The sequence below is a fragment of the Venturia canescens genome, chromosome 6, assembly GCF_019457755.1.
Source record: "Venturia canescens isolate UGA chromosome 6, ASM1945775v1, whole genome shotgun sequence".
NCBI classification, from domain to species: Eukaryota; Metazoa; Arthropoda; class Insecta; order Hymenoptera; family Ichneumonidae; genus Venturia; species Venturia canescens.
The window spans coordinates 20,313,302-20,337,762 of record NC_057426.1 but is presented as its reverse complement, the minus strand read 5'-3'; the positions used below and the strand labels follow the sequence as shown (position 1 = coordinate 20,337,762).

General features: G+C 38.7%; 1 protein-coding gene across 1 annotated transcript; it reads left to right on the top strand.

Moving 5' to 3' along the window:
- The first annotated feature begins 591 nt into the window (after positions 1–591).
- Positions 592–8,680, top strand: LOC122412131 (uncharacterized). The gene is made up of 2 exons (XM_043421454.1): positions 592–724; positions 7,040–8,680. Exon 2 carries the CDS (start codon positions 7,045–7,047, stop codon positions 8,515–8,517), a length of 1,473 nt encoding a protein of 490 aa, XP_043277389.1. The 5' UTR covers positions 592–724; positions 7,040–7,044; the 3' UTR covers positions 8,518–8,680.
- The last annotated feature ends 15,781 nt before the right edge of the window (positions 8,681–24,461 follow it).

Below are 24,461 nucleotides of genomic sequence, written 5' to 3'. Positions count from 1 at the left end.
TGGCGCCCAACATATTGTAAAAGTAATATTATTTAAACTAGAGCCCTGACAGCCCTTGACCCAGGCCGCGTCAGGTGAGGGTAAATTCGTCAAATAAAACGAGAGGAGAAATACCCGTCTCATTTGGCGCCCAACGTGGGGCCGGGTTGAATTTTGAATAGAAAATGTTATATACGTGAAAGTACGAAATTCGTCAAAGTCCTATTTATGAAATTTTCTGTTAATTTATTTTGTAACGTTCGTTGTTAATTTATTTCAAGCAACGTAAAATATTCCCGATATTCGGTGAAAGTGTAAAAGTTGAAAAGTCCGAGTTAATAATTTGAATATTTCTTTTTCTACATAGAGCCACGAAACACTCGTCGCTTAGACGACGTAAACATACGCCTGGCCGAACCAATTTGTAAACAGCCGTCTTTGTTCGCGCGAGCCACGGCTCTCGAGCCCGAGCGCGTGTGTTTACAACACTTCGTGCCTCTACAAAACCTTTGCTACATCTTTTCTGCTTACTGACTCTTTCTAGTCGATAAGTATTAGATATTCTACAGAATTTAATTCGAATTTTATATATCACATCGAAATACAGATTGCTGGACTGTAACCTGATTGTTGTGCGTGACGTCTCTGTATCGCGTCAGAGTCACGGTGAAAAAATTTTACGTCTGAGGACGTCAACAAGACTTTGTCAACATAGTTGAATATTGAAGGCTAACGACGAATTTCGGTGAGTAATTGAATTTTGTAATTATTATAGCTGGTCTCGAGCAATAATGTGAATTTAAATTGAAAAGAATATGTGCGGATATCGAACGCGAATCCTAGCATAATGTTACTGAGTTTTTTTTAAATAGACAAATGAAGAGCACCCCTTGAAATATTGAAAAATAAAATTTTGTAACTAAATAGCGAATGGGCTATAAACAAGTATTTGTCAAAAGATTTGTTTCTCTTTGAAGGATTTTGGGAGTTGAAAATGAATTAAAATGACATCTATGTTTTATTCTCCACCTAAAAGAACAACTCGTTCGGGTGAAAAAGTTATTGTTAATAAACAAAAGGCCATGTCGAAAGTTCGTGGTGCAGGGACATCGAGAAACGATGTACTCTTACCCCAGTCTGAAGGGGGGGGTTCACAGAATTTCGCGTTTCCGACTGAGCCCTTACAGCGAGATAGTACTGAAGGAGCGGTCGGAGGGGGAACGTCCCTACCTGCAGCTACGAATTCGACAATAATTTTAGATAATCAAGTAAGCGACGCGCTGTCCACGTCTGTTTGGACAGGCATTGCAGTAGGAAGGGGGAGAGGTTCGAGAGGTACCACCCCAATCCCATTTGAAACGCTACGAAGTGCTAGTAGTGTCGAGAATTTAAATCAAGAAATAAAGAAAAAACTTGATAATGTTGAATCGCGCTTGCAAAAGGTAGAAAACCTCGAAAGTAAATTTGACAAAGTGTTAGAGGTTTTAATAGAATTAAAAGAAAAAAGTAATTATGTAGATTCCCTCCAATCGTCATTGAGATTCGAGAGGGGGGGAGAAAAAGAGAAAAAGAGAAATCCTTCTCCGAACGAGGATGAAGAGATCGCTCAATTGTTGTCGGAAAGTGATAATGCCGCGAGTGCTCCGTCTGTAGACACCCGCGGAAGTCAAAATATTACGAGTTGTCCGTCTGTAGACACCCGTGGAAATCGGAATAATTTATTTGACCCAAAAAGCTCATACGCATATGGGGAAAAATGTTTTAATTTGTTAGATGCGCCGTACGAGCCGCATGTGGACGTACAAACACGCGACGAAAAAAATATTAGTGATCCGTATAGAACGTTAGGGGCTAGACCTAAACACAAACCGGTACATTTTCTCGAAAGAAGAGAAACCCAATCGTCTACCGGGCCCGTAGAGAGGCCCAAACCAACATATCAAATGGGCAACGTAAACAACAACGTTGACAATCCCGTACTAAATTCGCGAAGAATTAGATTCAGAGAAAATAATCACGCGAATGAATTAGTAGACCCAGTAAATGTGTGCTGTGGTGAAAGATCTCGTCAAACAGACCACGCCACACAAAATAGAAATTCAGATTTTGTCAATAGCTCACAACTTATAACAAATTGTTTGGACGGAATGGTTAGATTAACGGTATCTCGTCAAGGTCCACGGGGTGAAACAATTACTGCGGAAAATTTCGTGACACAAGATCAGTTGCGAGAAATAATGTATACGGGCGAACATTCGAATCGTGACGGGGATCGCACACCCGATTCCCGACATTTCCGTCAAAACTCGTCTAGTGAACCAAGAAGAGGAGCACTCTCTTGGCAAACGAGTGACTCGAGTGATACTGACGACGATCGTCAACGACGTCGCGAAGCACGATCAAATCGCTATTCTCCTCATCCCGAACGACGCGAAAGAGGAGCAACCGGACGGTCAACAATGTACAATCGCGACCTTGATTCTGCTATGAAAATAGGCCGAATAGTCAGTAACTGGAAAATAACATTTCCCGGTACCGAAAAAGATCCCGAGCAATTTTTATTAATCCTGAAGGATCAATTGAGTTCGAGCGGAATAGATAGGGACCAGTTTATCCCGTGCTTGTCTAGCGTTTTTGAAGGACCCTATAGAGCGTGGTATTTGCTTAATAAAGGGCGTTGGAGAAACTGGAAAGAATTTGCGCGTGCATTTAGATTCCAGTGGGGTGTTAAAAAACAGGACGGTGACCTTTTTCTTGAAGTTCGAGATTTAAAATCAGAAAAGGGTGAATCGTTAGCCGAATTTACGTGTCGTGCACGATTGATTTTCGAACGTATGCAACGTCCCCCGCCATTTCGCGACCAATTAAAGCAAATCTTAGTTAAGTTCAATCCGCGCTTGATATTCGAGATCCTAAATTTGCCAATCTACGATTACGACGAGTTTCTCCACTATATTAACGAAAGAAATTATTTATATCGTCGATCGTTAGACGTATCGAGAGAACCGCGAAGTAAAACAACGAAAAGCGAATTAAGATACTTGCAAGAGGAACTAGGGGGCGAAGAGGGAACAGAAACGCCTCAAGAAAGCGATACGGATGAAGAACCTATCCAGTTATTGCAATTTCGACAAAATTCAAATAGAACACCGCGCGGTCAAAACACCTCACAAGCTAAGTCAAAAACGTTGACAAAACAACGACTGGAGAATAATTTAACTCGTTTTGAAAAAGAAAATAAAGCTATGGAACAACAAGCGAAAGAGCCTCGCGGAAAATTCATACCGGACCCGAGTAAAATGTTTTGTTACAACTGTGGGCAAATGGGGCATACAGCACGCTTTTGTACTGCCGAACGACAGGTTGTATGCATCCTTTGCAAAAAGATAGGCCATGAAAATAAAAATTGTAGCACAGTTTCGGGAAACGCAGAAGCCCCGCAGTAGTCGAGCCTCAGGCCGCTGTCACAAGGGGCGAAAGCGAGGAAAACGAAACAAATCGTGTGAGAAAAGATAATATTGAACAAGTAAAATCATTCGATAAAGGTAGTAACGAGGCAGAAACTAGTTGCCTGCGCTTACACGAAGAAGTCGAAGATCATCTTTCACTCACAGAGTTAGAATTAACTGAAGATTTGTCAAACAACGAGGAAAAAATAGATAGCGAATTTGACTTAAAGGAACTCTCATTCCCGGATGAGTCAGTTGAAAATACCTTACAGCTCGCGACCGTGGGTATAGAAAATCAGGTAAACCTTACAGCGTATAACCGTAACGTGAATGAAACACGAAATTTAGAAAATTGGGTTCCTCCCGGATTGACATCGGACGAAATACAAACTTTGTCAAAAAGACGAATATTTCGTGCAGAAAACGGTTTAACTGAACCAAGGAATGTTACAAGAATACCGGTGAAAGTTTCAATTTTCGGGATAAAAATTCACGGTATTTTAGATAGCGGGAGTGAAAGGTCTTACCTTAGTCAATCAGCTTATGAAATTGTCAAAAATTTCCAAGTAAAAGAAATGCAAGCAGACACAACATCGTCTAATGGAGTTCGCCTCGGGGATAGATCGATTACTCGAACTAAAGGGGGTACGTGTTTTGTAATAGACGTGGGTGATATTTTTGGTCCACAATGGTTCAGTATCCTTCCAAATTTATCGAACGAGGTAATACTCGGAATGGATTTTTGGCTAACGTTTCGCGTCAAAGTAGATCCTCGTGCGGAAACGTGGACTTTAGAAGGAAGTCGTTACGAATACCCGTTATCGCATCGCGTAGTAACACCTACTGAAATGAAGACTTTAACCGTAGAACAAAAGGACCAGTTAACTAAAGTCTTAGATGCCGAATTTTCAAAATTAGAAGTCGAATCAACAGGAATGACGACGTTAACAAAACACGTAATTGAATTAAAAGACCACACGCCTCACAGGCAGAAACCATATCCCCGTAGCGAAGCAATCCGCGACTTTATTGACAAGGAAGTAGATAGGCTATTGGAAAAGGGTTACGTAGTCTGGAGTAACAGCGATTGGGCTTGTTCACCGGTCGTTGCCCCAAAAGCAAATGGAGGATTGAGATTTTGCATTGATTATCGTCCAGTAAATCGGCAAACGCTTAGACCTGCCTACCCTCTACAAAATATGAAATCAATTTTGTCACAACTTCGGCAAGCTAAAGTTATTTCGACACTGGATATGAGTGAAGCTTTTCACCAGATTCCAATGGATGAAGCGAGTCGCAAATACACCGCATTTGTTGTCGAGGGTAAAGGACTCCTCGAATGGGTTAGAATGCCGTATGGTTTGACAGGAGCTCCGTCCACTTTCCAAAGCCTAATGGACAAGTTAAAACGAAGAATTCAGGAGTTGATTACAGAAAGAAAACTCCCAAATAAATGGTCAGAACAGGTTTTCGCGTATTTAGACGACTGGATTATCGTTAGTCAAGAGTTTGATGAACATCTTCGGCTCTTAGCGTTAGTTTTTGAAGTTCTCCGAGAGGCTAAGTTAATAATAAACCGTGAGAAAAGCAGCTTCGCATGTAAAGAAGTGAAATTCCTAGGTTATATTGTTGACAAATACGGTGTGCGTCCTAATCCGGAGAAAATTCAACCAATAATAGATTTTCCAGTCCCCAAAGATAGAACGCAACTTCGACAATTTAATGGCCTCGTAAATTGGTACCACCGTCATTTAAAGGGCATTGCTAGAATCCAGGGACCGCTCAACAAATTGACTAGTCCCAGAGTTCAATGGCAGTGGACCGAAATTGAACAAAAGGCATTTGACGAAGTAAAAGCCGCCCTGATTAATGCACCGAGATTATATACACCGACACCTGGTCAACCGTTCGTCCTCTATACAGACTCCAGCGATTTCGGGTTAGGAGCAATATTAGTTCAAAAAGATCCGAACAGCGAAAAAGAGAACTTAATAGAGGCCCTTAGTCGACCGCTAAGAGGAGCAGAAATGCATTACACCACCACGGAGAAAGAGTGTCTGGCAGTGGTTTGGTCTGTTAAAAAATTAAGATGCTACCTCGAAGGAATGCCTTTTAAAGTAGTCACAGATCATCAAGCCTTGCAATGGCTTTATGGTTTGAAAAATCCCGTAGGCCGGTTAGCAAGATGGGCTATTTACCTTCTTCAACATTCAATGACCGTCGAATATAGAAGGGGTACGACTAACGAAGCGCCGGACGCGTTGTCGCGTATGTTCGATTTAGATGTTGACCCCTGTGGATGGGAGAAAGTAATCGGACAAGTCAAAGATAAAATTCTCTTATCGACAATCTGTGATGCGGATTGGTATAATTCAAAGTGGGAACTCGTTGAGAAAAACCCCAACCGTTTCCACGAATGGAAGATTGAAAACAACGAATTATATTATTACCGACCGGATTTTGACAAAATGCTCATAGACGACGAAAATCCTTGGAAATTAGTCGTCAAACCCTCTGACGTTCCGAAAATTTTGCAAGACAATCATGAGAGTCCGCACGCCGGTCATCTAGGCAGGGACTGTACGTATCAAAGAGTTCGACAAAACTATTATTGGCCCGGGATGTCACAAGACGTAAAAGCATTTGTGGAAGATTGTGAAACGTGCCTGAAAGTAAAATTTAATCAGAATCCGTTGAAAGGTCCCTTAACTACAAGACCTCTGCTAAAACCTTGGGCTCAATTATCGGTAGATACAGTAGGCCCATTGACACGATCAAAAAAGGGTAATTCATATATAATTGTTATACAAGATTTGTATACAAAATATATTGAATTATTCCCGGTAAGGAAACAAACCGGAAAAACTGTCGTCAAGGTTTTGGAGGTAGTTTTTGATCGTTGGGGGGCGATTCCTGAGTCCATAATAACCGACAATGGAACTGAATATATAAATAAAGACGTAGAGGCTTTACTTGTGGCGAAGCGAATAAAACACCTAACAACTCCAATTGCTCATCCTCAAGCAAATCCAGTAGAGCGTGTGAATAGGACGATAAAACCGATGATTGTAGCGTGTTTGAAAAATAAACAGAATGAATGGGATGAAGCTTTGTCTAAACTTCAACTCGCCTACAATACAGTACCACATGCCGGTAGTAGAATCACTCCGTTCTACCTTAATCATGCTCGCGAAGCTCAACTAAATCTCAGGGAACAAGTAGTCGAGAATCCCCAGTCGATAACGAGCGAGTTGATCTTGGGATGGGTACGGAAAATGAAAATTTTTGATGAATTTCGTCACAAAATAGAACAACAAATGAAATCCTATAAAGAGAAACGCCTTGACAAAGCAAATTCAAGTCATGTCCAAACAGTCAAATTAAGAGAGGGTATGGAAGTCTACTACCCGAATAAAAAGCTCAGTAACAAAAGTGAAGGCTACGCTGCCAAATTAGGCCATAGATACGTTGGGCCAGCTATAATAAAGCGAGTAGTTGGACCGATGGTAGTCGAATTAGCGGATAAAAATGATAAAAGCGTAGGTAAATATTACGTTACGGATCTCAAAATACCGAGGCGGAGTTTACGAAATTTGTAAATCTGTATTTAGACAAAATGGCTGATGAAGCGGAAGCGAAGAACCCTGGACAACCTCCGCTGGACAACGAGGGAAAAAACGACGGGGTCTCTAGCTATATGAATCCAATCAATGAGGAAGGGGCCCTCTTGTGCCAATTATATCGAGAGCAAGTAGAGGTGGAAGCGAGATCCTTGGCCCTCAGGAAGGAAATTCGACGCAGACAAGAAAATCTGGGTCTCTCTCCATCATCTGACGAGGAGGTTGCCAAATCAAGAAAGGTTAACCAGAAAAAAACTGTCACGTCCACTCAAAACGTAGATCCCGAGGCTGAGTTGTCCGAGGAATCTCCCGATGATGAGTCTTCGGATGAAGACCCTGGTGCCGCGGGACCGTTCCCAACGACCTCGTCTACACGGATTTCCGCAGAGGTCGAGGAATTGCTCCAGAAAATTAAAAACCTCCCGCCACCGAAACTGAAACTGGCACGATATCAAAAGGCCACACCGGCAGATATCCAGGCCGAAAACCTGAAGAGAAAAAGGATCGAGACGAAACCGCATCCGTTAAGCACCAATGCCTCAGGAGAACCAAAAAGATCAACCGACATACGAAACGCGGTAGTTGCCCCGTCCGTGATGGTGGAACCATTGCCGTTAGGCAAACTCCCGTCTTTCGACGAAGTCGTAAGGGAATTGGGAATCCCGGAATTACTCATAGCGCAGGGACACCGCCCACCACTGTACGTAGCCGATTGTCGCATTTTGAGTCAGGATTTACTCAAAAAATTGATTAATAAACGCGCTGAACACCTGGTAAGCCGCATGGAGTCAAAACGGGTCGATCGTGGCACCCAAACCTTCATCACACAAGTCGGCAAACAACATGTGGCTGGTTGCGTAAATTGTCGTTCCCGGGGACACCACTTCAAGAACTGCGAGCTTCCGTACCGCCCAGGCTTTTGTCAAGTATGTGGAGCGGATGGCTTCGAGGCTCAGGATTGCATTTATCCTCATGGGATCGAACATGAAATGGCCCTGGGGAGGTGCCTGGGATGCTCAAGGGATTTAAGTCTTTACTGCCCGGAATGTCCAGATTGTAACATTCGTTATGCCGGATTGGTTGATTGGCTCAGACTGAATTATGCAACCTGGCCAACTGAACGGATCCCAGAAGACCACCGTTACATCGTCAATGAAGCTAAAGGAACGCTTAAAAGGCACATGGTTCGATTCTCTGACCCGGGAGATACCGCTAACCAAATTCGGTCTTTCCTGATCAGAGAGAAGGCCCTCGTCGGAGCAAAGAAATTGGCAAATCCCGCAGCCGCAACCGCCGAGGAATTGTCAAAAACAAAAAGGTTGTTGGCCATCCAAGCGTTGCAAAAACCGTTCGTCATCAAATCTCTTGACGAAATAATGGAAGAACGGCCCGAACTATCGGATGGAGAGGAAATCAAGGTCATTGTCCCCTCGAAATATAAGCAGCAGCGAGACTCCCGTAAGCAGTAATGAAGTACGCCGACTACACGAACAACGAGGGAACAACTCCTCTACATAACTTTGACAAAATACTTTCCGTTCTTTCTATTTTTATTTTTGTTTTACTTACACGTATTATGTCTACTCGCGTTTTGGTTAATCACTTATTTACGAAACCCATGTAAAATTTATATTGTCTATTCTAGTACACTGTTTTGAGATGTTAGTTTTGTTCATACTTTCATGAAGTTTACGAATTATATCCATTTATAACACGAAACCCTGTGTGTTCCAGTGGAAGTTACGTTTTGACCCTCTCCTACTCCCGAAACGAGAAAGTGGGATGTTTTAAGGACTGATTTCAGGTGAGGGAGCAGAACGGACTTTGCTAGTACAGGCTCCCGGATTCAGTGGGACAATGGTCTCCTGGATGACGTCGAGTTCGAAGGGGGAGATTGTGACAGGAAGCTAGAGTTGAACCTTCTCCGTCCTCCGTCGTTCGACCAGTGTATCCCTGCACGGCCGTTTCAAACTACGCGGTTGCGCTACAAAGCGTAAATTACTTGCAAGGGCCTAAAAGATGTCGCCCTAGAACAGTACATATTTCGTCAATCTCACGAGCGCCTGCGCGTCGATCAGTGGTCGAACGAATCGATTATTGGAGGGGATGTTGGCCCGAATATTCCCGAAAAGCGACACACAGGACACTGTACGATCGGCAGTCCGAAAGGAAACATTTTTAGAATTCATTGAAATAGAGAAATAATCATTGTCAAATTTGGGAACTTCTTCTAGTTCAAACGGCGAACGTACCGGCCCAAATCTGTCAATTAAATTTATTAAATTGTATTTGCGAAGTATACGTCGAAGTATTGTATCGTCTACGTTATATATTTTGTCAAAGAGAAATAACTGGAGATCTCATATATTATACGGAGATATTGTAAGTACTTGTCTAAGTTTCTTCTTTTCTCTCTTTGAGGTCTGTCCTTTCTCCTATTTTCTCATTTCGGGTCCTCAACCTCCCACCTTGAGAATAGAGTCAAATTATTGAAATTAATTATTTATTGATTGCTAACTCCTGACGGAATTAGCTGGCGCCCAACATATTGTAAAAGTAATATTATTTAAACTAGAGCCCTGACAGCCCTTGACCCAGGCCGCGTCAGGTGAGGGTAAATTCGTCAAATAAAACGAGAGGAGAAATACCCGTCTCAGCAATGAGAAATTTTTCCCTGTTTCTTCGGTTTCTTTTGCCTATTTGGAACTGAAGATCATAGTGGAAGGTCGATTTTCAGCGGAGACATGAATTTCGCCTTATAACATACAATTTCATGATAAAAACTCGTTTTTTCACGAAATTAGAAGTGAAAAAACGTTGCCTTGGTTTCTCTCTAAGTTCGTGAGGTTTTTTTCCCCGTTTCTTGAGTTCCTTTTGCCTATTTGAAATTGAAAATCATGGCAGAATGTCGATTTTCAGCGGAGACATGAATTTCACCTTATAACATTCAATTTAATAATAAAAATTGGTTATGTCACGAAATTGGAAGTGAAAAGACGTTGCCTTGGTTTCTCTCTAAGGTCGTCAGGTTTTTTTCCCGTTTCTTGAGTTCCTTTTGCCTATTTGAAATTGAAAATCATGGGAGAATCCCAACTTTATGAATTTCTGCTTATAACATCCGATATCATGACAAATACTCGTTTTTTCACGAAATTGGAAGTGAATAAACGTTGTCTTGGCTTCTCTGCAGAGTCGTGAGGATTTTTTTCCCGTTTCTTGAGTTCCTTTTGCCTATTTGAAATAGAAAATCATGTCAGAATGTCGATTTTCAGCGGAGACATGAATTTCACCTTATAACATTCAATTTAATAATAAAAATTGTTTTTTTCACGAAATTGGAAGTGAAAAGACGTTGCCTTGGCGTCTCTCGATTGCAATGAGAAATTTTTCCCTGTTTCTTCAGTTTCTTTTGCCTATTTGGAACTGAAAATCATGGCAGAATGTCGATTTCCAGCGGAGACATGAATTTCACCTTATAACATTCAATTTCATAATAAAAATTGGTTTTTTCACGAAATTGGAAGTGAAAAAACGTTGCCTTGGCGTCTGTCGAGGACAATGAGAAATCTCCCCCTGTTTCTTCAGTTTCTTTTGCCTATTTGGAACTGAAGATCATGGTGGAAGGTCGATTTTCAGCGTAGACATGAATTTCGCCTTATAACATACAATTTCATGATAAAAACTCGTTATTTCACGAAATTGGAAGTGAAAAAACGTTGCCTTGGTTTCTCGGCAGAGTCGTGAGGATTTTTTTCCCGTTTCTTGAGTTCCTTTTGCCTTTTTGAAATTGAAAATCATGGGAGAATCCCGACTTTTAGCGGAGATATGAATTTCTGCTTATAACATGCAATATCATGATAAAAACTCGTTATTTCACGAAATTGGAAGTGAAAACACGTTGCCTTGGCGTCTCTCGATTGCAATGAGAAATTTTTCCCTGTTTCTTCAGTTTCTTCTTCCTATTTGGAACTGAAAATCATGGCAGAATGTCGATTTTCAGCGGAGACATGTATTTCACCTTATAACATCCAATATCATGATAAAAACTCGGTATTTCACGAAATTGGAATTGAAAAAACGTTGCCTTAGCGTCTCTCGAGGGCAGTGAGAAATTTCTCCCTGTTTCTTCAGTTTCTTTTGCCTATTTGGAACTAAAGATCATGGTGGTAGGTCGATTTTTAGCGGAGACATGAATTTCGCCTTATAACATACAATTTCATGATAAAAACTCGTTTTTTCACGAAATTGGAAGTGAAAAAACGTCGTCTTGGCTTCTCTCCAGAGTCGTGAGGATTTTTTTCCCATTTCTTGAGTTCCTTTTGCCTAGTTGAAATTGAAAGTCATGGGAAAATCTCGATTTTCAGCAGAAATATGAGTTTTTGCTTACAACATTCAATATCATGATAAAAACTCGTTATTTCACGAAATTGGAAGTGAAAACACGTTGCCTTGGCGTCTCTCGAGGGCAGTGAGAAATTTCTCCCTGTTTCTTCAGTTTCTTTTGCCTACTTGGAACTCAAGATCATGGTGGAAGGTCGATTTTCAGCGGAGACATGAATTTCGCCTTATAACATACAATTTCATGATAAAAACTCGTTTTTTCACGAAATTAGAAGTGAAAAAACGTTGCCTTGGTTTCTCTTCAAGGTCGTGAGGTTTTTTTCCCGTTTCTTGAGTTCCTTTTGCCTTTTTGAAATTGAAAATCATGGGAGAATCCCGACTTTTAGCGGAGATATGAATTTCTGCTTATAACATCCAATATCATGATAAAAACTCGTTATTTCACGAAATTGGAAGTGAAAAGACGTTGCCTTGGTTTCTCTCTAAGGTCGTGAGGTTTTTTTCCCGTTTCTTGAGTTCCTTTTGCCTATTTGAAATTGAAAATCATGGGAGAATCCCAACTTTATGAATTTCTGCTTATAACATCCGATATCATGACAAATACTCGTTTTTTCACGAAATTGGAAGTGAAAAAACGTTGTCTTGGCTTCTCTGCAGAGTCGTGAGGATTTTTTTCCCGTTTCTTGAGTTCCTTTTGCCTATTTGAAATAGAAAATCATGTCAGAATGTCGATTTTCAGCGGAGACATGAATTTCACCTTATAACATTCAATTTAATAATAAAAATTGGTTTTTTCACGAAATTGGAAGTGAAAAGACGTTGCCTTGGCGTCTCTCGATTGCAATGAGAACTTTTTCCCTGTTTCTTCAGTTTCTTCTTCCTATTTGGAACTGAAAATCATGGCAGAATGTCGATTTTCAGCGGAGACATGTATTTCACCTTATAACATCCAATATCATGATAAAAACTCGGTATTTCACGAAATTGGAAGTGAAAAAACGTTGCATTAGCGTCTCTCGAGGGCAGTGAGAAATTTCTCACTGTTTCTTCAGTTTCTTTTGCCTATTTGGAACTAAAGATCATGGTGGAAGGTCGATTTTCAGCGGAGACATGAATTTCGCCTTATAACATACATTTTCATGATAAAAACTCGTTTTTTCACGAAATTGGAAGTGAAAAAACGTCGTCTTGGCTTCTCTCCAGAGTCGTGAGGATTTTTTTCCCGTTTCTTGAGTTCCTTTTTCCTATTTGAAATTGAAAATCATGGCAGAATGTCGATTTTCAGCGGAGACATGAATTTCACCTTATAACATTCAATTTAATAATAAAAATTGTTTTTTTCACGAAATTGGAAGTGAAAAGACGTTGCCTTGGCGTCTGTCGATTGCAATGAGAACTTTTTCCCTTTTTCTTCAGTTTCTTCTTCCTATTTGGAACTGAAAATCATGGCAGAATGGCGATTTTCAGCGGAGACATGTATTTCACCTTATAACATCCAATATCATGATAAAAACTCGTTATTTCACGAAATTGAAAGTGAAAACACGTTGCCTTGGCGTCTCTCGAGGGCAGTGAGAAATTTCTCCCTGTTTCTTCAGTTTCTTTTGCCTATTTGGAACTCAAGATCATGGTGGAAGGTCGATTTTCAGCGGAGACATGAATTCCGCCTTATAACATACAATTTCATGATAAAAACTCGTTTTTTCACGAAATTAGAAGTGAAAAAACGTTGCCTTGGTTTCTCTCTAAGGTCGTGAGGTTTTTTTCCCCGTTTCTTGAGTTCCTTTTGCCTATTTGAAATTGAAAATCATGGCAGAATGTCGATTTTCAGCGGAGACATAAATTTCACCTTATAACATTCAATTTAATAATAAAAATTGGTTTTTTCACGAAATTGGAAGTGAAAAGACGTTGCCTTGGTTTTTCTCTAAGGTCGTGAGGTTTTTTTCCCGTTTCTTGAGTTCCTTTTGCCTATTTGAAATTGAAAATCATGGGAGAATCCCAACTCTATGAATTTCTGCTTATAACATCCGATATCATGACAAATACTCGTTTTTTCACGAAATTGGAAGTGAATAAACGTTGTCTTGGCTTCTCTGCAGAGTCGTGAGGATTTTTTTCCCGTTTCTTGAGTTCCTTTTGCCTATTTGAAATAGAAAATCATGTCAGAATGTCGATTTTAAGCGGAGACATGAATTTCACCTTATAACATTCAATTTAATAATAAAAATTGGTTTTTTCACGAAATTGGAAGTGAAAAGACGTTGCCTTGGCGTCTCTCGATTGCAATGAGAAATTTTTCCCTGTTTCTTCAGTTTCTTCTTCCTATTTGGAACTGAAAATCATGGCAGAATGTCGATTTTCAGCGGAGACATGTATTTCACCTTATAACATCCAATATCATGATAAAAACTCGGTATTTCACGAAATTGGAAGTGAAAAAACGTTGCATTAGCGTCTCTCGAGGGCAGTGAGAAATTTCTCCCTGTTTCTTCAGTTTCTTTTGCCTATTTGGAACTAAAGATCATGGTGGAAGGTCGATTTTCAGCGGAGACATGAATTTCGCCTTATAACATACATTTTCATGATAAAAACTCGTTTTTTCACGAAATTGGAAGTGAAAAAACGTCGTCTTGGCTTCTCTCCAGAGTCGTGAGGATTTTTTTCCCGTTTCTTGAGTTCCTTTTTCCTATTTGAAATTGAAAATCATGGCAGAATGTCGATTTTCAGCGGAGACATGAATTTCACCTTATAACATTCAATTTAATAATAAAAATTGGTTTTTTCACGAAATTGGAAGTGAAAAGACGTTGCCTTGGCGTCTGTCGATTGCAATGAGAACTTTTTCCCTGTTTCTTCAGTTTCTTCTTCCTATTTGGAACTGAAAATCATGGCAGAATGTCGATTTTCAGCGGAGACATGTATTTCACCTTATAACATCCAATATCATGATAAAAACTCGTTATTTCACGAAATTGAAAGTGAAAACACGTTGCCTTGGCGTCTCTCGAGGGCAGTGAGAAATTTCTCCCTGTTTCTTCAGTTTCTTTTGCCTATTTGGAACTGAAGATCATGGTGGAAGGTCGATTTTCAGCGGAGACATGAATTCCGCCTTATAACATACAATTTCATGATAAAAACTCGTTTTTTCACGAAATTAGAAGTGAAAAAACGTTGCCTTGGTTTCTCTCTAAGGTCGTGAGGTTTTTTTCCCCGTTTCTTGAGTTCCTTTTGCCTATTTGAAATTGAAAATCATGGCAGAATGTCGATTTTCAGCGGAGACATAAATTTCACCTTATAACATTCAATTTAATAATAAAAATTGGTTTTTTCACGAAATTGGAAGTGAAAAGACGTTGCCTTGGTTTCTCTCTAAGGTCGTGAGGTTTTTTTCCCGTTTCTTGAGTTCCTTTTGCCTATTTGAAATTGAAAATCATGGGAGAATCCCAACTTTATGAATTTCTGCTTATAACATCCGATATCATGACAAATACTCGTTTTTTCACGAAATTGGAAGTGAATAAACGTTGTCTTGGCTTCTCTGCAGAGTCGTGAGGATTTTTTTCCCGTTTCTTGAGTTCCTTTTGCCTATTTGAAATAGAAAATCATGTCAGAATGTCGATTTTAAGCGGAGACATGAATTTCACCTTATAACATTCAATTTAATAATAAAAATTGGTTTTTTCACGAAATTGGAAGTGAAAAGACGTTGCCTTGGCGTCTCTCGATTGCAATGAGAAATTTTTCCCTGTTTCTTCAGTTTCTTTTGCCTATTTGGAACTGAAAATCATGGCAGAATGTCGATTTTCAGCGGAGACATGAATTTCACCTTATAACATTCAATTTCATAATAAAAATTGGTTTTTTCACGAAATTGGAAGTGAAAAAACGTTGCCTTGGCGTCTCTCGAGGACAATGAGAAATCTCCCCCTGTTTCTTCAGTTTCTTTTGCCCATTTGGAACTGAAGATCATGGTGGAAGGTCGATTTTCAGCGGAGCCATGAATTTCGTTTTATAACATACAATTTCATGATAAAAACTCGTTTTTTCACGAAATTGGAAGTGAAAAAACGTTGCCTTGGTTTCTCTCCAGGGTCGTGAGGTTTTTTTCCCGTTTCTTGAGTTCCTTTTGCCTATTTGAAATTGAAAATCATGGGAGAATCCAGACTTTTAGCGAAGATACGCATTTCTGCTTATAACGTCCAATATCATGATAAAAACTCGTTATTTCACAAAATTGTAAGTGAAAACACGTTGCCTTGGCGTCTCTCGATTGCAATGAGAAATTTTTCCCTGTTTCTACAGTTTCTTTTGCCTAATTGGAACTGAATATCATGGTGGAAGGTCGATTTTTAGCGGAGACATGAGTTTCGCCTTATAACATACAATTTCATGATAAAAACTCGTTTTTTCACGAAATTAGAAGTGAAAAAACGTTGCCTTGGTTTCTCTCTAGGGTCGTGAGGTTTTTTTTCCCGTTTCTTGAGTTTCTTTTGCCTTTTTAAAATGGAAAATCATGGGAGAATCCCGACTTTTAGCGGAGATATGAATTTCTGCTTATAACATCCAATATCATGATAAAAACTCGTTATTTCACGAAATTGTAAGTGAAAACACGTTGCCTTGGCGTCTCTCGATTGCAATGAGAAATTTTTCCCTGTTTCTACAGTTTCTTTTGCCTAATTGGAACTGAAGATCATGGTGGAAGGTCCATTTTCAGCGGAGACATGAATTTCGCCTTATAACATACAATTTCATGATAAAAACTCGTTTTTTCACGAAATTGGAAGTGAAAAAACGTTGCCTTGGTTTCTCTCCAGGGTCGTGAGGTTTTTTTCCCGTTTCTTGAGTTCCTTTTGCCTATTTGTAATTGAAAATCATGGGAGAATCCCAACTTTATGAATTTCTGCTTATAACATCCGATATCATGACAAATACTCGTTTTTTCACGAAATTGGAAGTGAAAAAACGTTGTCTTGGCTTCTCTGCAGAGTCGTGAGGATTTTTTTCCCGTTTCTTGAGTTCTTTTCGCCTATTTGAAATAGAAAATCATGTCAGAATGTCGATTTTCAGCGGAGACATGAATTTCACCTTATAACATTCAATTTAATAATAAAAATTGGTTTTTTCACGAAATTGGAAGTGAAAAGACGTTGCCTTGGCGTCTCTCGATTGCAATGAGAAAATTTTCCCTGTTTCTTCAGTTTCTTTTGCCTATTTGGAACTGAAAATCATGGCAGAATGTCGATTTTCAGCGGAGACATGAATTTCACCTTATAACATTCAATTTCATAATAAAAATTGGTTTTTTCACGAAATTGGAAGTGAAAATACGTTGCCTTGGCGTCTCTCGAGGACAATGAGAAATCTCCCCCTGTTTCTTCAGTTTCTGTTGCCTATTTGGAACTGAAGATCATGGTGGAAGGTCGATTTTCAGCGGAGACATGAATTTCGCCTTATAACATACAATTTCATGATAAAAACTCGTTATTTCACGAAATTGGAAGTGAAAAAACGTTGCCTTGGTTTCTCTCTAGGGTCGTGAGGTTTTTTTTCCCGTTTCTTGAGTTCCTTTTGCCTTTTTGAAATTGAAAATCATGGGAGAATCCCGACTTTTAGCGGAGATATGAATTTCTGCTTATAACATCCAATATCATGATAAAAACTCGTTATTTCACGAAATTGGAAGTGAAAACACGTTGCCTTGGCGTCTCTCGATTGCAATGAGAAATTTTTCCCTGTTTCTTCAGTTTCTTCTGCCTATTTGGAACTGAAAATCATGGCAGAATGTCGATTTTCAGCGGAGACATGTATTTCACCTTATAACATCCAATATCATGATAAAAACTCGGTATTTCACGAAATTGGAAGTGAAAAAACGTTGCCTTAGCGTCTCTCGAGGGCAGTGAGAAATTTCTCCCTGTTTCTTCAGTTTCTTTTGCCTATTTGGAACTAAAGATCATGGTGGAAGGTCGATTTTCAGCGGAGACATGAATTTCGCCTTATAACATACAATTTCATGATAAAAACTCGTTTTTTCACGAAATTGGAAGTGAAAAAACGTCGTCTTGGCTTCTCTCCAGAGTCGTGAGGATTTTTTTCCCATTTCTTGAGTTCCTTTTGCCTAGTTGAAATTGAAAGTCATGGGAAAATCTCGATTTTCAGCAGAAATATGAGTTTTTGCTTACAACATTCAATATCATGATAAAAACTCGTTATTTCACGAAATTGAAAGTGAAAACACGTTGCCTTGGCGTCTCTCGATTGCAATGAGAAATTTTTCCCTGTTTGTTCAGTTTCTTTTGCCTATTTGGAACTCAAGATCATGGTGGAAGGTCGATTTTCAGCGGAGACATGAATTTCGCCTTATAACATACAATGTCATGATAAAAACTCGTTTTTTCACGAAATTAGAAGTGAAAAAACGTTGCCTTGGTTTCTCTCTAAGGTCGTGAGGTTTTTTTCCCCGTTTCTTGAGTTCCTTTTGCCTATTTGAAATAGAAAATCATGGTAGAATGTCGATTTTCAGCGGAGACATGAATTTCACCTTATAACATTCAATTTAATAATAAAAATTGGTTATTTCACGAAATTGGAAGTGAAAAGACGTTGCCTTTGTTTCTCTCTAAGGTCGTCAGGTTTTTTTCCCATTTCTTGAGTTCCTTTTGCCTATTTGAAATTGAAAATCATGGGAGAATCCCAACTTTATGAATTTCTGCTTATAACATCCGATATCATGACAAATACTCGTTTTTTCACGAAATTGGAAGTGAAAAAACGTCGTCTTGCCTTCTCTCCGGGGTCGTGAGGTTTTTTTCCCGTTTCTTGAGTTCCTTTTGCCTATTTGAAATTGAAAATCATGGGAGAATCCCAACTTTATGAATTTCTGCTTATAACATTCGATATCATGATAAATACTCGTTTTTTCACGAAATTGGAAGTGAAAAAACGTTGTCTTGGCTTCTCTCCAGAGTCGTGAGGATTTTTTTCCCGTTTCTTGAGTTCCTTTTCCCTATTTGAAATTGAAAATCATGGCAGAATGTCGATTTTCAGCGGAGACATGAATTTCAACTTATAACATTCAATTTAATAATAAAAATTGGTTTTTTCACGAAATTGGAAGTGAAAAGACGTTGCCTTGGCGTCTCTCGATTGCAATGAGAACTTTTTCCCTGTTTCTTCAGTTTCTTCTTCCTATTTGGAACTGAAAATCATGGCAGAATTTCGATTTTCAGCGGAGACATGTATTTCACCTTATAACATCCAATATCATGATAAAAACTCGGTATTTCACGAAATTGGAAGTGAAAAAACGTTGCCTTAGCGTCTCTCGAGGGCAGTGAGAAATTTCTCCCTGATTCTTCAGTTTCTTTTGCCTATTTGGAACTAAAGATCATGGTGGAAGGTCGATTTTCAGCGGAGACATGAATTTCGCCATATAACATACATTTTCATGATAAAAACTCGTTTTTTCACGAAATTAGAAGTGAAAAAACGTTGCCTTGGTTTCTCTCTAAGTTCGTGAGGTTTTTTTCCCCGTTTCTTGAGTTCCTTTTGCCTATTTGAAATTGAAAATCATGGCAGAATGTCGATTTTCAGCGGAGACATGAATTTCACCTTATAACATTCAATTTAATAATAAAAATTGGTTATGTCACGAAATTGGAAGTGAAAAGACGTTGCCTTGGTTTCTCTCTAAGGTCGTCAGGTTTTTTTCCCGTTTCTTGAGTTCCTTTTGCCTAATTGAAATTGAAAATCATGGGAGAATCCCAACTTTATGAATTTCTGCTTATAACATCCGATATCATGACAAATACTCGTTTTTTCACGAAATTGGAAGTGAATAAACGTTGTCTTGGCTTCTCTGCAGAGTCGTGAGGATTTTTTTCCCGTTTCTTGAGTTCCTTTTGCCTATTTGAAATAGAAAATCATGTCAGAATGTCGATTTTCAGCGGAGACATGAATTTCACCTTATAACATTCAATTTAATAATAAAAATTGTTTTTTTCACGAAATTGGAAGTGAAAAGACGTTGCCTTGGCGTCTCTCGATTGCAATGAGAAATTTTTCCCTGTTTCTTCAGTTTCTTTTGCCTATTTGGAACTGAAAATCATGGCAGAATGTCGATTTCCAGCGGAGACATGAATTTCACCTTATAACATTCAATTTCATAATAAAAATTGGTTTTTTCACGAAATTGGAAGTGAAAAAACGTTGCCTTGGCGTCTCTCGAGGACAATGAGAAATCTCCCCCTGTTTCTTCAGTTTCTTTTGCCTATTTGGAACTGAAGATCATGGTGGAAGGTCGATTTTCAGCGTAGACATGAATTTCGCCTTATAACATACAATTTCATGATAAAAACTCGTTATTTCACGAAATTGGAAGTGAAAAAACGTTGCCTTGGTTTCTCGGCAGAGTCGTGAGGATTTTTTTCCCGTTTCTTGAGTTCCTTTTGCCTTTTTGAAATTGAAAATCATGGGAGAATCCCGACTTTTAGCGGAGATATGAATTTCTGCTTATAACATGCAATATCATGATAAAAACTCGTTATTTCACGAAATTGGAAGTGAAAACACGTTGCCTTGGCGTCTCTCGATTGCAATGAGAAATTTTTCCCTGTTTCTTCAGTTTCTTCTTCCTATTTGGAACTGAAAATCATGGCAGAATGTCGATTTTCAGCGGAGACATGTATTTCACCTTATAACATCCAATATCATGATAAAAACTCGGTATTTCACGAAATTGGAATTGAAAAAACGTTGCCTTAGCGTCTCTCGAGGGCAGTGAGAAATTTCTCCCTGTTTCTTCAGTTTCTTTTGCCTATTTGGAACTAAAGATCATGGTGGTAGGTCGATTTTTAGCGGAGACATGAATTTCGCCTTATAACATACAATTTCATGATAAAAACTCGTTTTTTCACGAAATTGGAAGTGAAAAAACGTCGTCTTGGCTTCTCTCCAGAGTCATGAGGATTTTTTTCCCATTTCTTGAGTTCCTTTTGCCTAGTTGAAATTGAAAGTCATGGGAAAATCTCGATTTTCAGCAGAAATATGAGTTTTTGCTTACAACATTCAATATCATGATAAAAACTCGTTATTTCACGAAATTGGAAGTGAAAACACGTTGCCTTGGCGTCTCTCGAGGGCAGTGAGAAATTTCTCCCTGTTTCTTCAGTTTCTTTTGCCTACTTGGAACTCAAGATCATGGTGGAAGGTCGATTTTCAGCGGAGACATGAATTTCGCCTTATAACATACAATTTCATGATAAAAACTCGTTTTTTCACGAAATTAGAAGTGAAAAAACGTTGCCTTGGTTTCTCTTCAAGGTCGTGAGGTTTTTTTCCCGTTTCTTGAGTTCCTTTTGCCTTTTTGAAATTGAAAATCATGGGAGAATCCCGACTTTTAGCGGAGATATGAATTTCTGCTTATAACATCCAATATCATGATAAAAACTCGTTATTTCACGAAATTGGAAGTGAAAAGACGTTGCCTTGGTTTCTCTCTAAGGTCGTGAGGTTTTTTTCCCGTTTCTTGAGTTCCTTTTGCCTATTTGAAATTGAAAATCATGGGAGAATCCCAACTTTATGAATTTCTGCTTATAACATCCGATATCATGACAAATACTCGTTTTTTCACGAAATTGGAAGTGAAAAAACGTTGTCTTGGCTTCTCTGCAGAGTCGTGAGGATTTTTTTCCCGTTTCTTGAGTTCCTTTTGCCTATTTGAAATAGAAAATCATGTCAGAATGTCGATTTTCAGCGGAGACATGAATTTCACCTTATAACATTCAATTTAATAATAAAAATTGGTTTTTTCACGAAATTGGAAGTGAAAAGACGTTGCCTTGGCGTCTCTCGATTGCAATGAGAACTTTTTCCCTGTTTCTTCAGTTTCTTCTTCCTATTTGGAACTGAAAATCATGGCAGAATGTCGATTTTCAGCGGAGACATGTATTTCACCTTATAACATCCAATATCATGATAAAAACTCGGTATTTCACGAAATTGGAAGTGAAAAAACGTTGCATTAGCGTCTCTCGAGGGCAGTGAGAAATTTCTCACTGTTTCTTCAGTTTCTTTTGCCTATTTGGAACTAAAGATCATGGTGGAAGGTCGATTTTCAGCGGAGACATGAATTTCGCCTTATAACATACATTTTCATGATAAAAACTCGTTTTTTCACGAAATTGGAAGTGAAAAAACGTCGTCTTGGCTTCTCTCCAGAGTCGTGAGGATTTTTTTCCCGTTTCTTGAGTTCCTTTTTCCTATTTGAAATTGAAAATCATGGCAGAATGTCGATTTTCAGCGGAGACATGAATTTCACCTTATAACATTCAATTTAATAATAAAAATTGTTTTTTTCACGAAATTGGAAGTGAAAAGACGTTGCCTTGGCGTCTGTCGATTGCAATGAGAACTTTTTCCCTTTTTCTTCAGTTTCTTCTTCCTATTTGGAACTGAAAATCATGGCAGAATGGCGATTTTCAGCGGAGACATGTATTTCACCTTATAACATCCAATATCATGATAAAAACTCGTTATTTCACGAAATTGAAAGTGAAAACACGTTGCCTTGGCGTCTCTCGAGGGCAGTGAGAAATTTCTCCCTGTTTCTTCAGTTTCTTTTGCCTATTTGGAACTGAAGATCATGGTGGAAGGTCGATTTTCAGCGGAGACATGAATTCCGCCTTATAACATACAATTTCATGATAAAAACTCGTTTTTTCACGAAATTAGAAGTGAAAAAACGTTGCCTTGGTTTCTCTCTAAGGTCGTGAGGTTTTTTTCCCCGTTTCTTGAGTTCCTTTTGCCTATTTGAAATTGAAAATCATGGCAGAATGTCGATTTTCAGCGGAGACATAAATTTCACCTTATAACATTCAATTTAATAATAAAAATTGGTTTTTTCACGAAATTGGAAGTGAAAAGACGTTGCCTTGGTTTCTCTCTAAGGTCGTGAGGTTTTTTTCCCGTTTCTTGAGTTCCTTTTGCCTATTTGAAATTGAAAATCATGGGAGAATCCCAACTCTATGAATTTCTGCTTATAACATCCGATATCATGACAAATACTCGTTTTTTCACGAAATTGGAAGTGAATAAACGTTGTCTTGGCTTCTCTGCAGAGTCGTGAGGATTTTTTTCCCGTTTCTTGAGTTCCTTTTGCCTATTTGAAATAGAAAATCATGTCAGAATGTCGATTTTCAGCGGAGACATGAATTTCACCTTATAACATTCAATTTAATAATAAAAATTGTTTTTTTCACGAAATTGGAAGTGAAAAGACGTTGCCTTGGCGTCTCTCGATTGCAATGAGAAATTTTTCCCTGTTTCTTCAGTTTCTTTTGCCTATTTGGAACTGAAAATCATGGCAGAATGTCGATTTCCAGCGGAGACATGAATTTCACCTTATAACATTCAATTTCATAATAAAAATTGGTTTTTTCACGAAATTGGAAGTGAAAAAACGTTGCCTTGGCGTCTCTCGAGGACAATGAGAAATCTCCCCCTGTTTCTTCAGTTTCTTTTGCCTATTTGGAACTGAAGATCATGGTGGAAGGTCGATTTTCAGCGTAGACATGAATTTCGCCTTATAACATACAATTTCATGATAAAAACTCGTTATTTCACGAAATTGGAAGTGAAAAAACGTTGCCTTGGTTTCTCGGCAGAGTCGTGAGGATTTTTTTCCCGTTTCTTGAGTTCCTTTTGCCTTTTTGAAATTGAAAATCATGGGAGAATCCCGACTTTTAGCGGAGATATGAATTTCTGCTTATAACATGCAATATCATGATAAAAACTCGTTATTTCACGAAATTGGAAGTGAAAACACGTTGCCTTGGCGTCTCTCGATTGCAATGAGAAATTTTTCCCTGTTTCTTCAGTTTCTTCTTCCTATTTGGAACTGAAAATCATGGCAGAATGTCGATTTTCAGCGGAGACATGTATTTCACCTTATAACATCCAATATCATGATAAAAACTCGGTATTTCACGAAATTGGAATTGAAAAAACGTTGCCTTAGCGTCTCTCGAGGGCAGTGAGAAATTTCTCCCTGTTTCTTCAGTTTCTTTTGCCTATTTGGAACTAAAGATCATGGTGGTAGGTCGATTTTTAGCGGAGACATGAATTTCGCCTTATAACATACAATTTCATGATAAAAACTCGTTTTTTCACGAAATTGGAAGTGAAAAAACGTCGTCTTGGCTTCTCTCCAGAGTCGTGAGGATTTTTTTCCCATTTCTTGAGTTCCTTTTGCCTAGTTGAAATTGAAAGTCATGGGAAAATCTCGATTTTCAGCAGAAATATGAGTTTTTGCTTACAACATTCAATATCATGATAAAAACTCGTTATTTCACGAAATTGGAAGTGAAAACACGTTGCCTTGGCGTCTCTCGAGGGCAGTGAGAAATTTCTCCCTGTTTCTTCAGTTTCTTTTGCCTACTTGGAACTCAAGATCATGGTGGAAGGTCGATTTTCAGCGGAGACATGAATTTCGCCTTATAACATACAATTTCATGATAAAAACTCGTTTTTTCACGAAATTAGAAGTGAAAAAACGTTGCCTTGGTTTCTCTTCAAGGTCGTGAGGTTTTTTTCCCGTTTCTTGAGTTCCTTTTGCCTTTTTGAAATTGAAAATCATGGGAGAATCCCGACTTTTAGCGGAGATATGAATTTCTGCTTATAACATCCAATATCATGATAAAAACTCGTTATTTCACGAAATTGGAAGTGAAAAGACGTTGCCTTGGTTTCTCTCTAAGGTCGTGAGGTTTTTTTCCCGTTTCTTGAGTTCCTTTTGCCTATTTGAAATTGAAAATCATGGGAGAATCCCAACTTTATGAATTTCTGCTTATAACATCCGATATCATGACAAATACTCGTTTTTTCACGAAATTGGAAGTGAAAAAACGTTGTTTTGGCTTCTCTGCAGAGTCGTGAGGATTTTTTTTCCCGTTTCTTGAGTTCCTTTTGCCTATTTGAAATAGAAAATCATGTCAGAATGTCGATTTTCAGCGGAGACATGAATTTCACCTTATAACATTCAATTTAATAATAAAAATTGGTTTTTTCA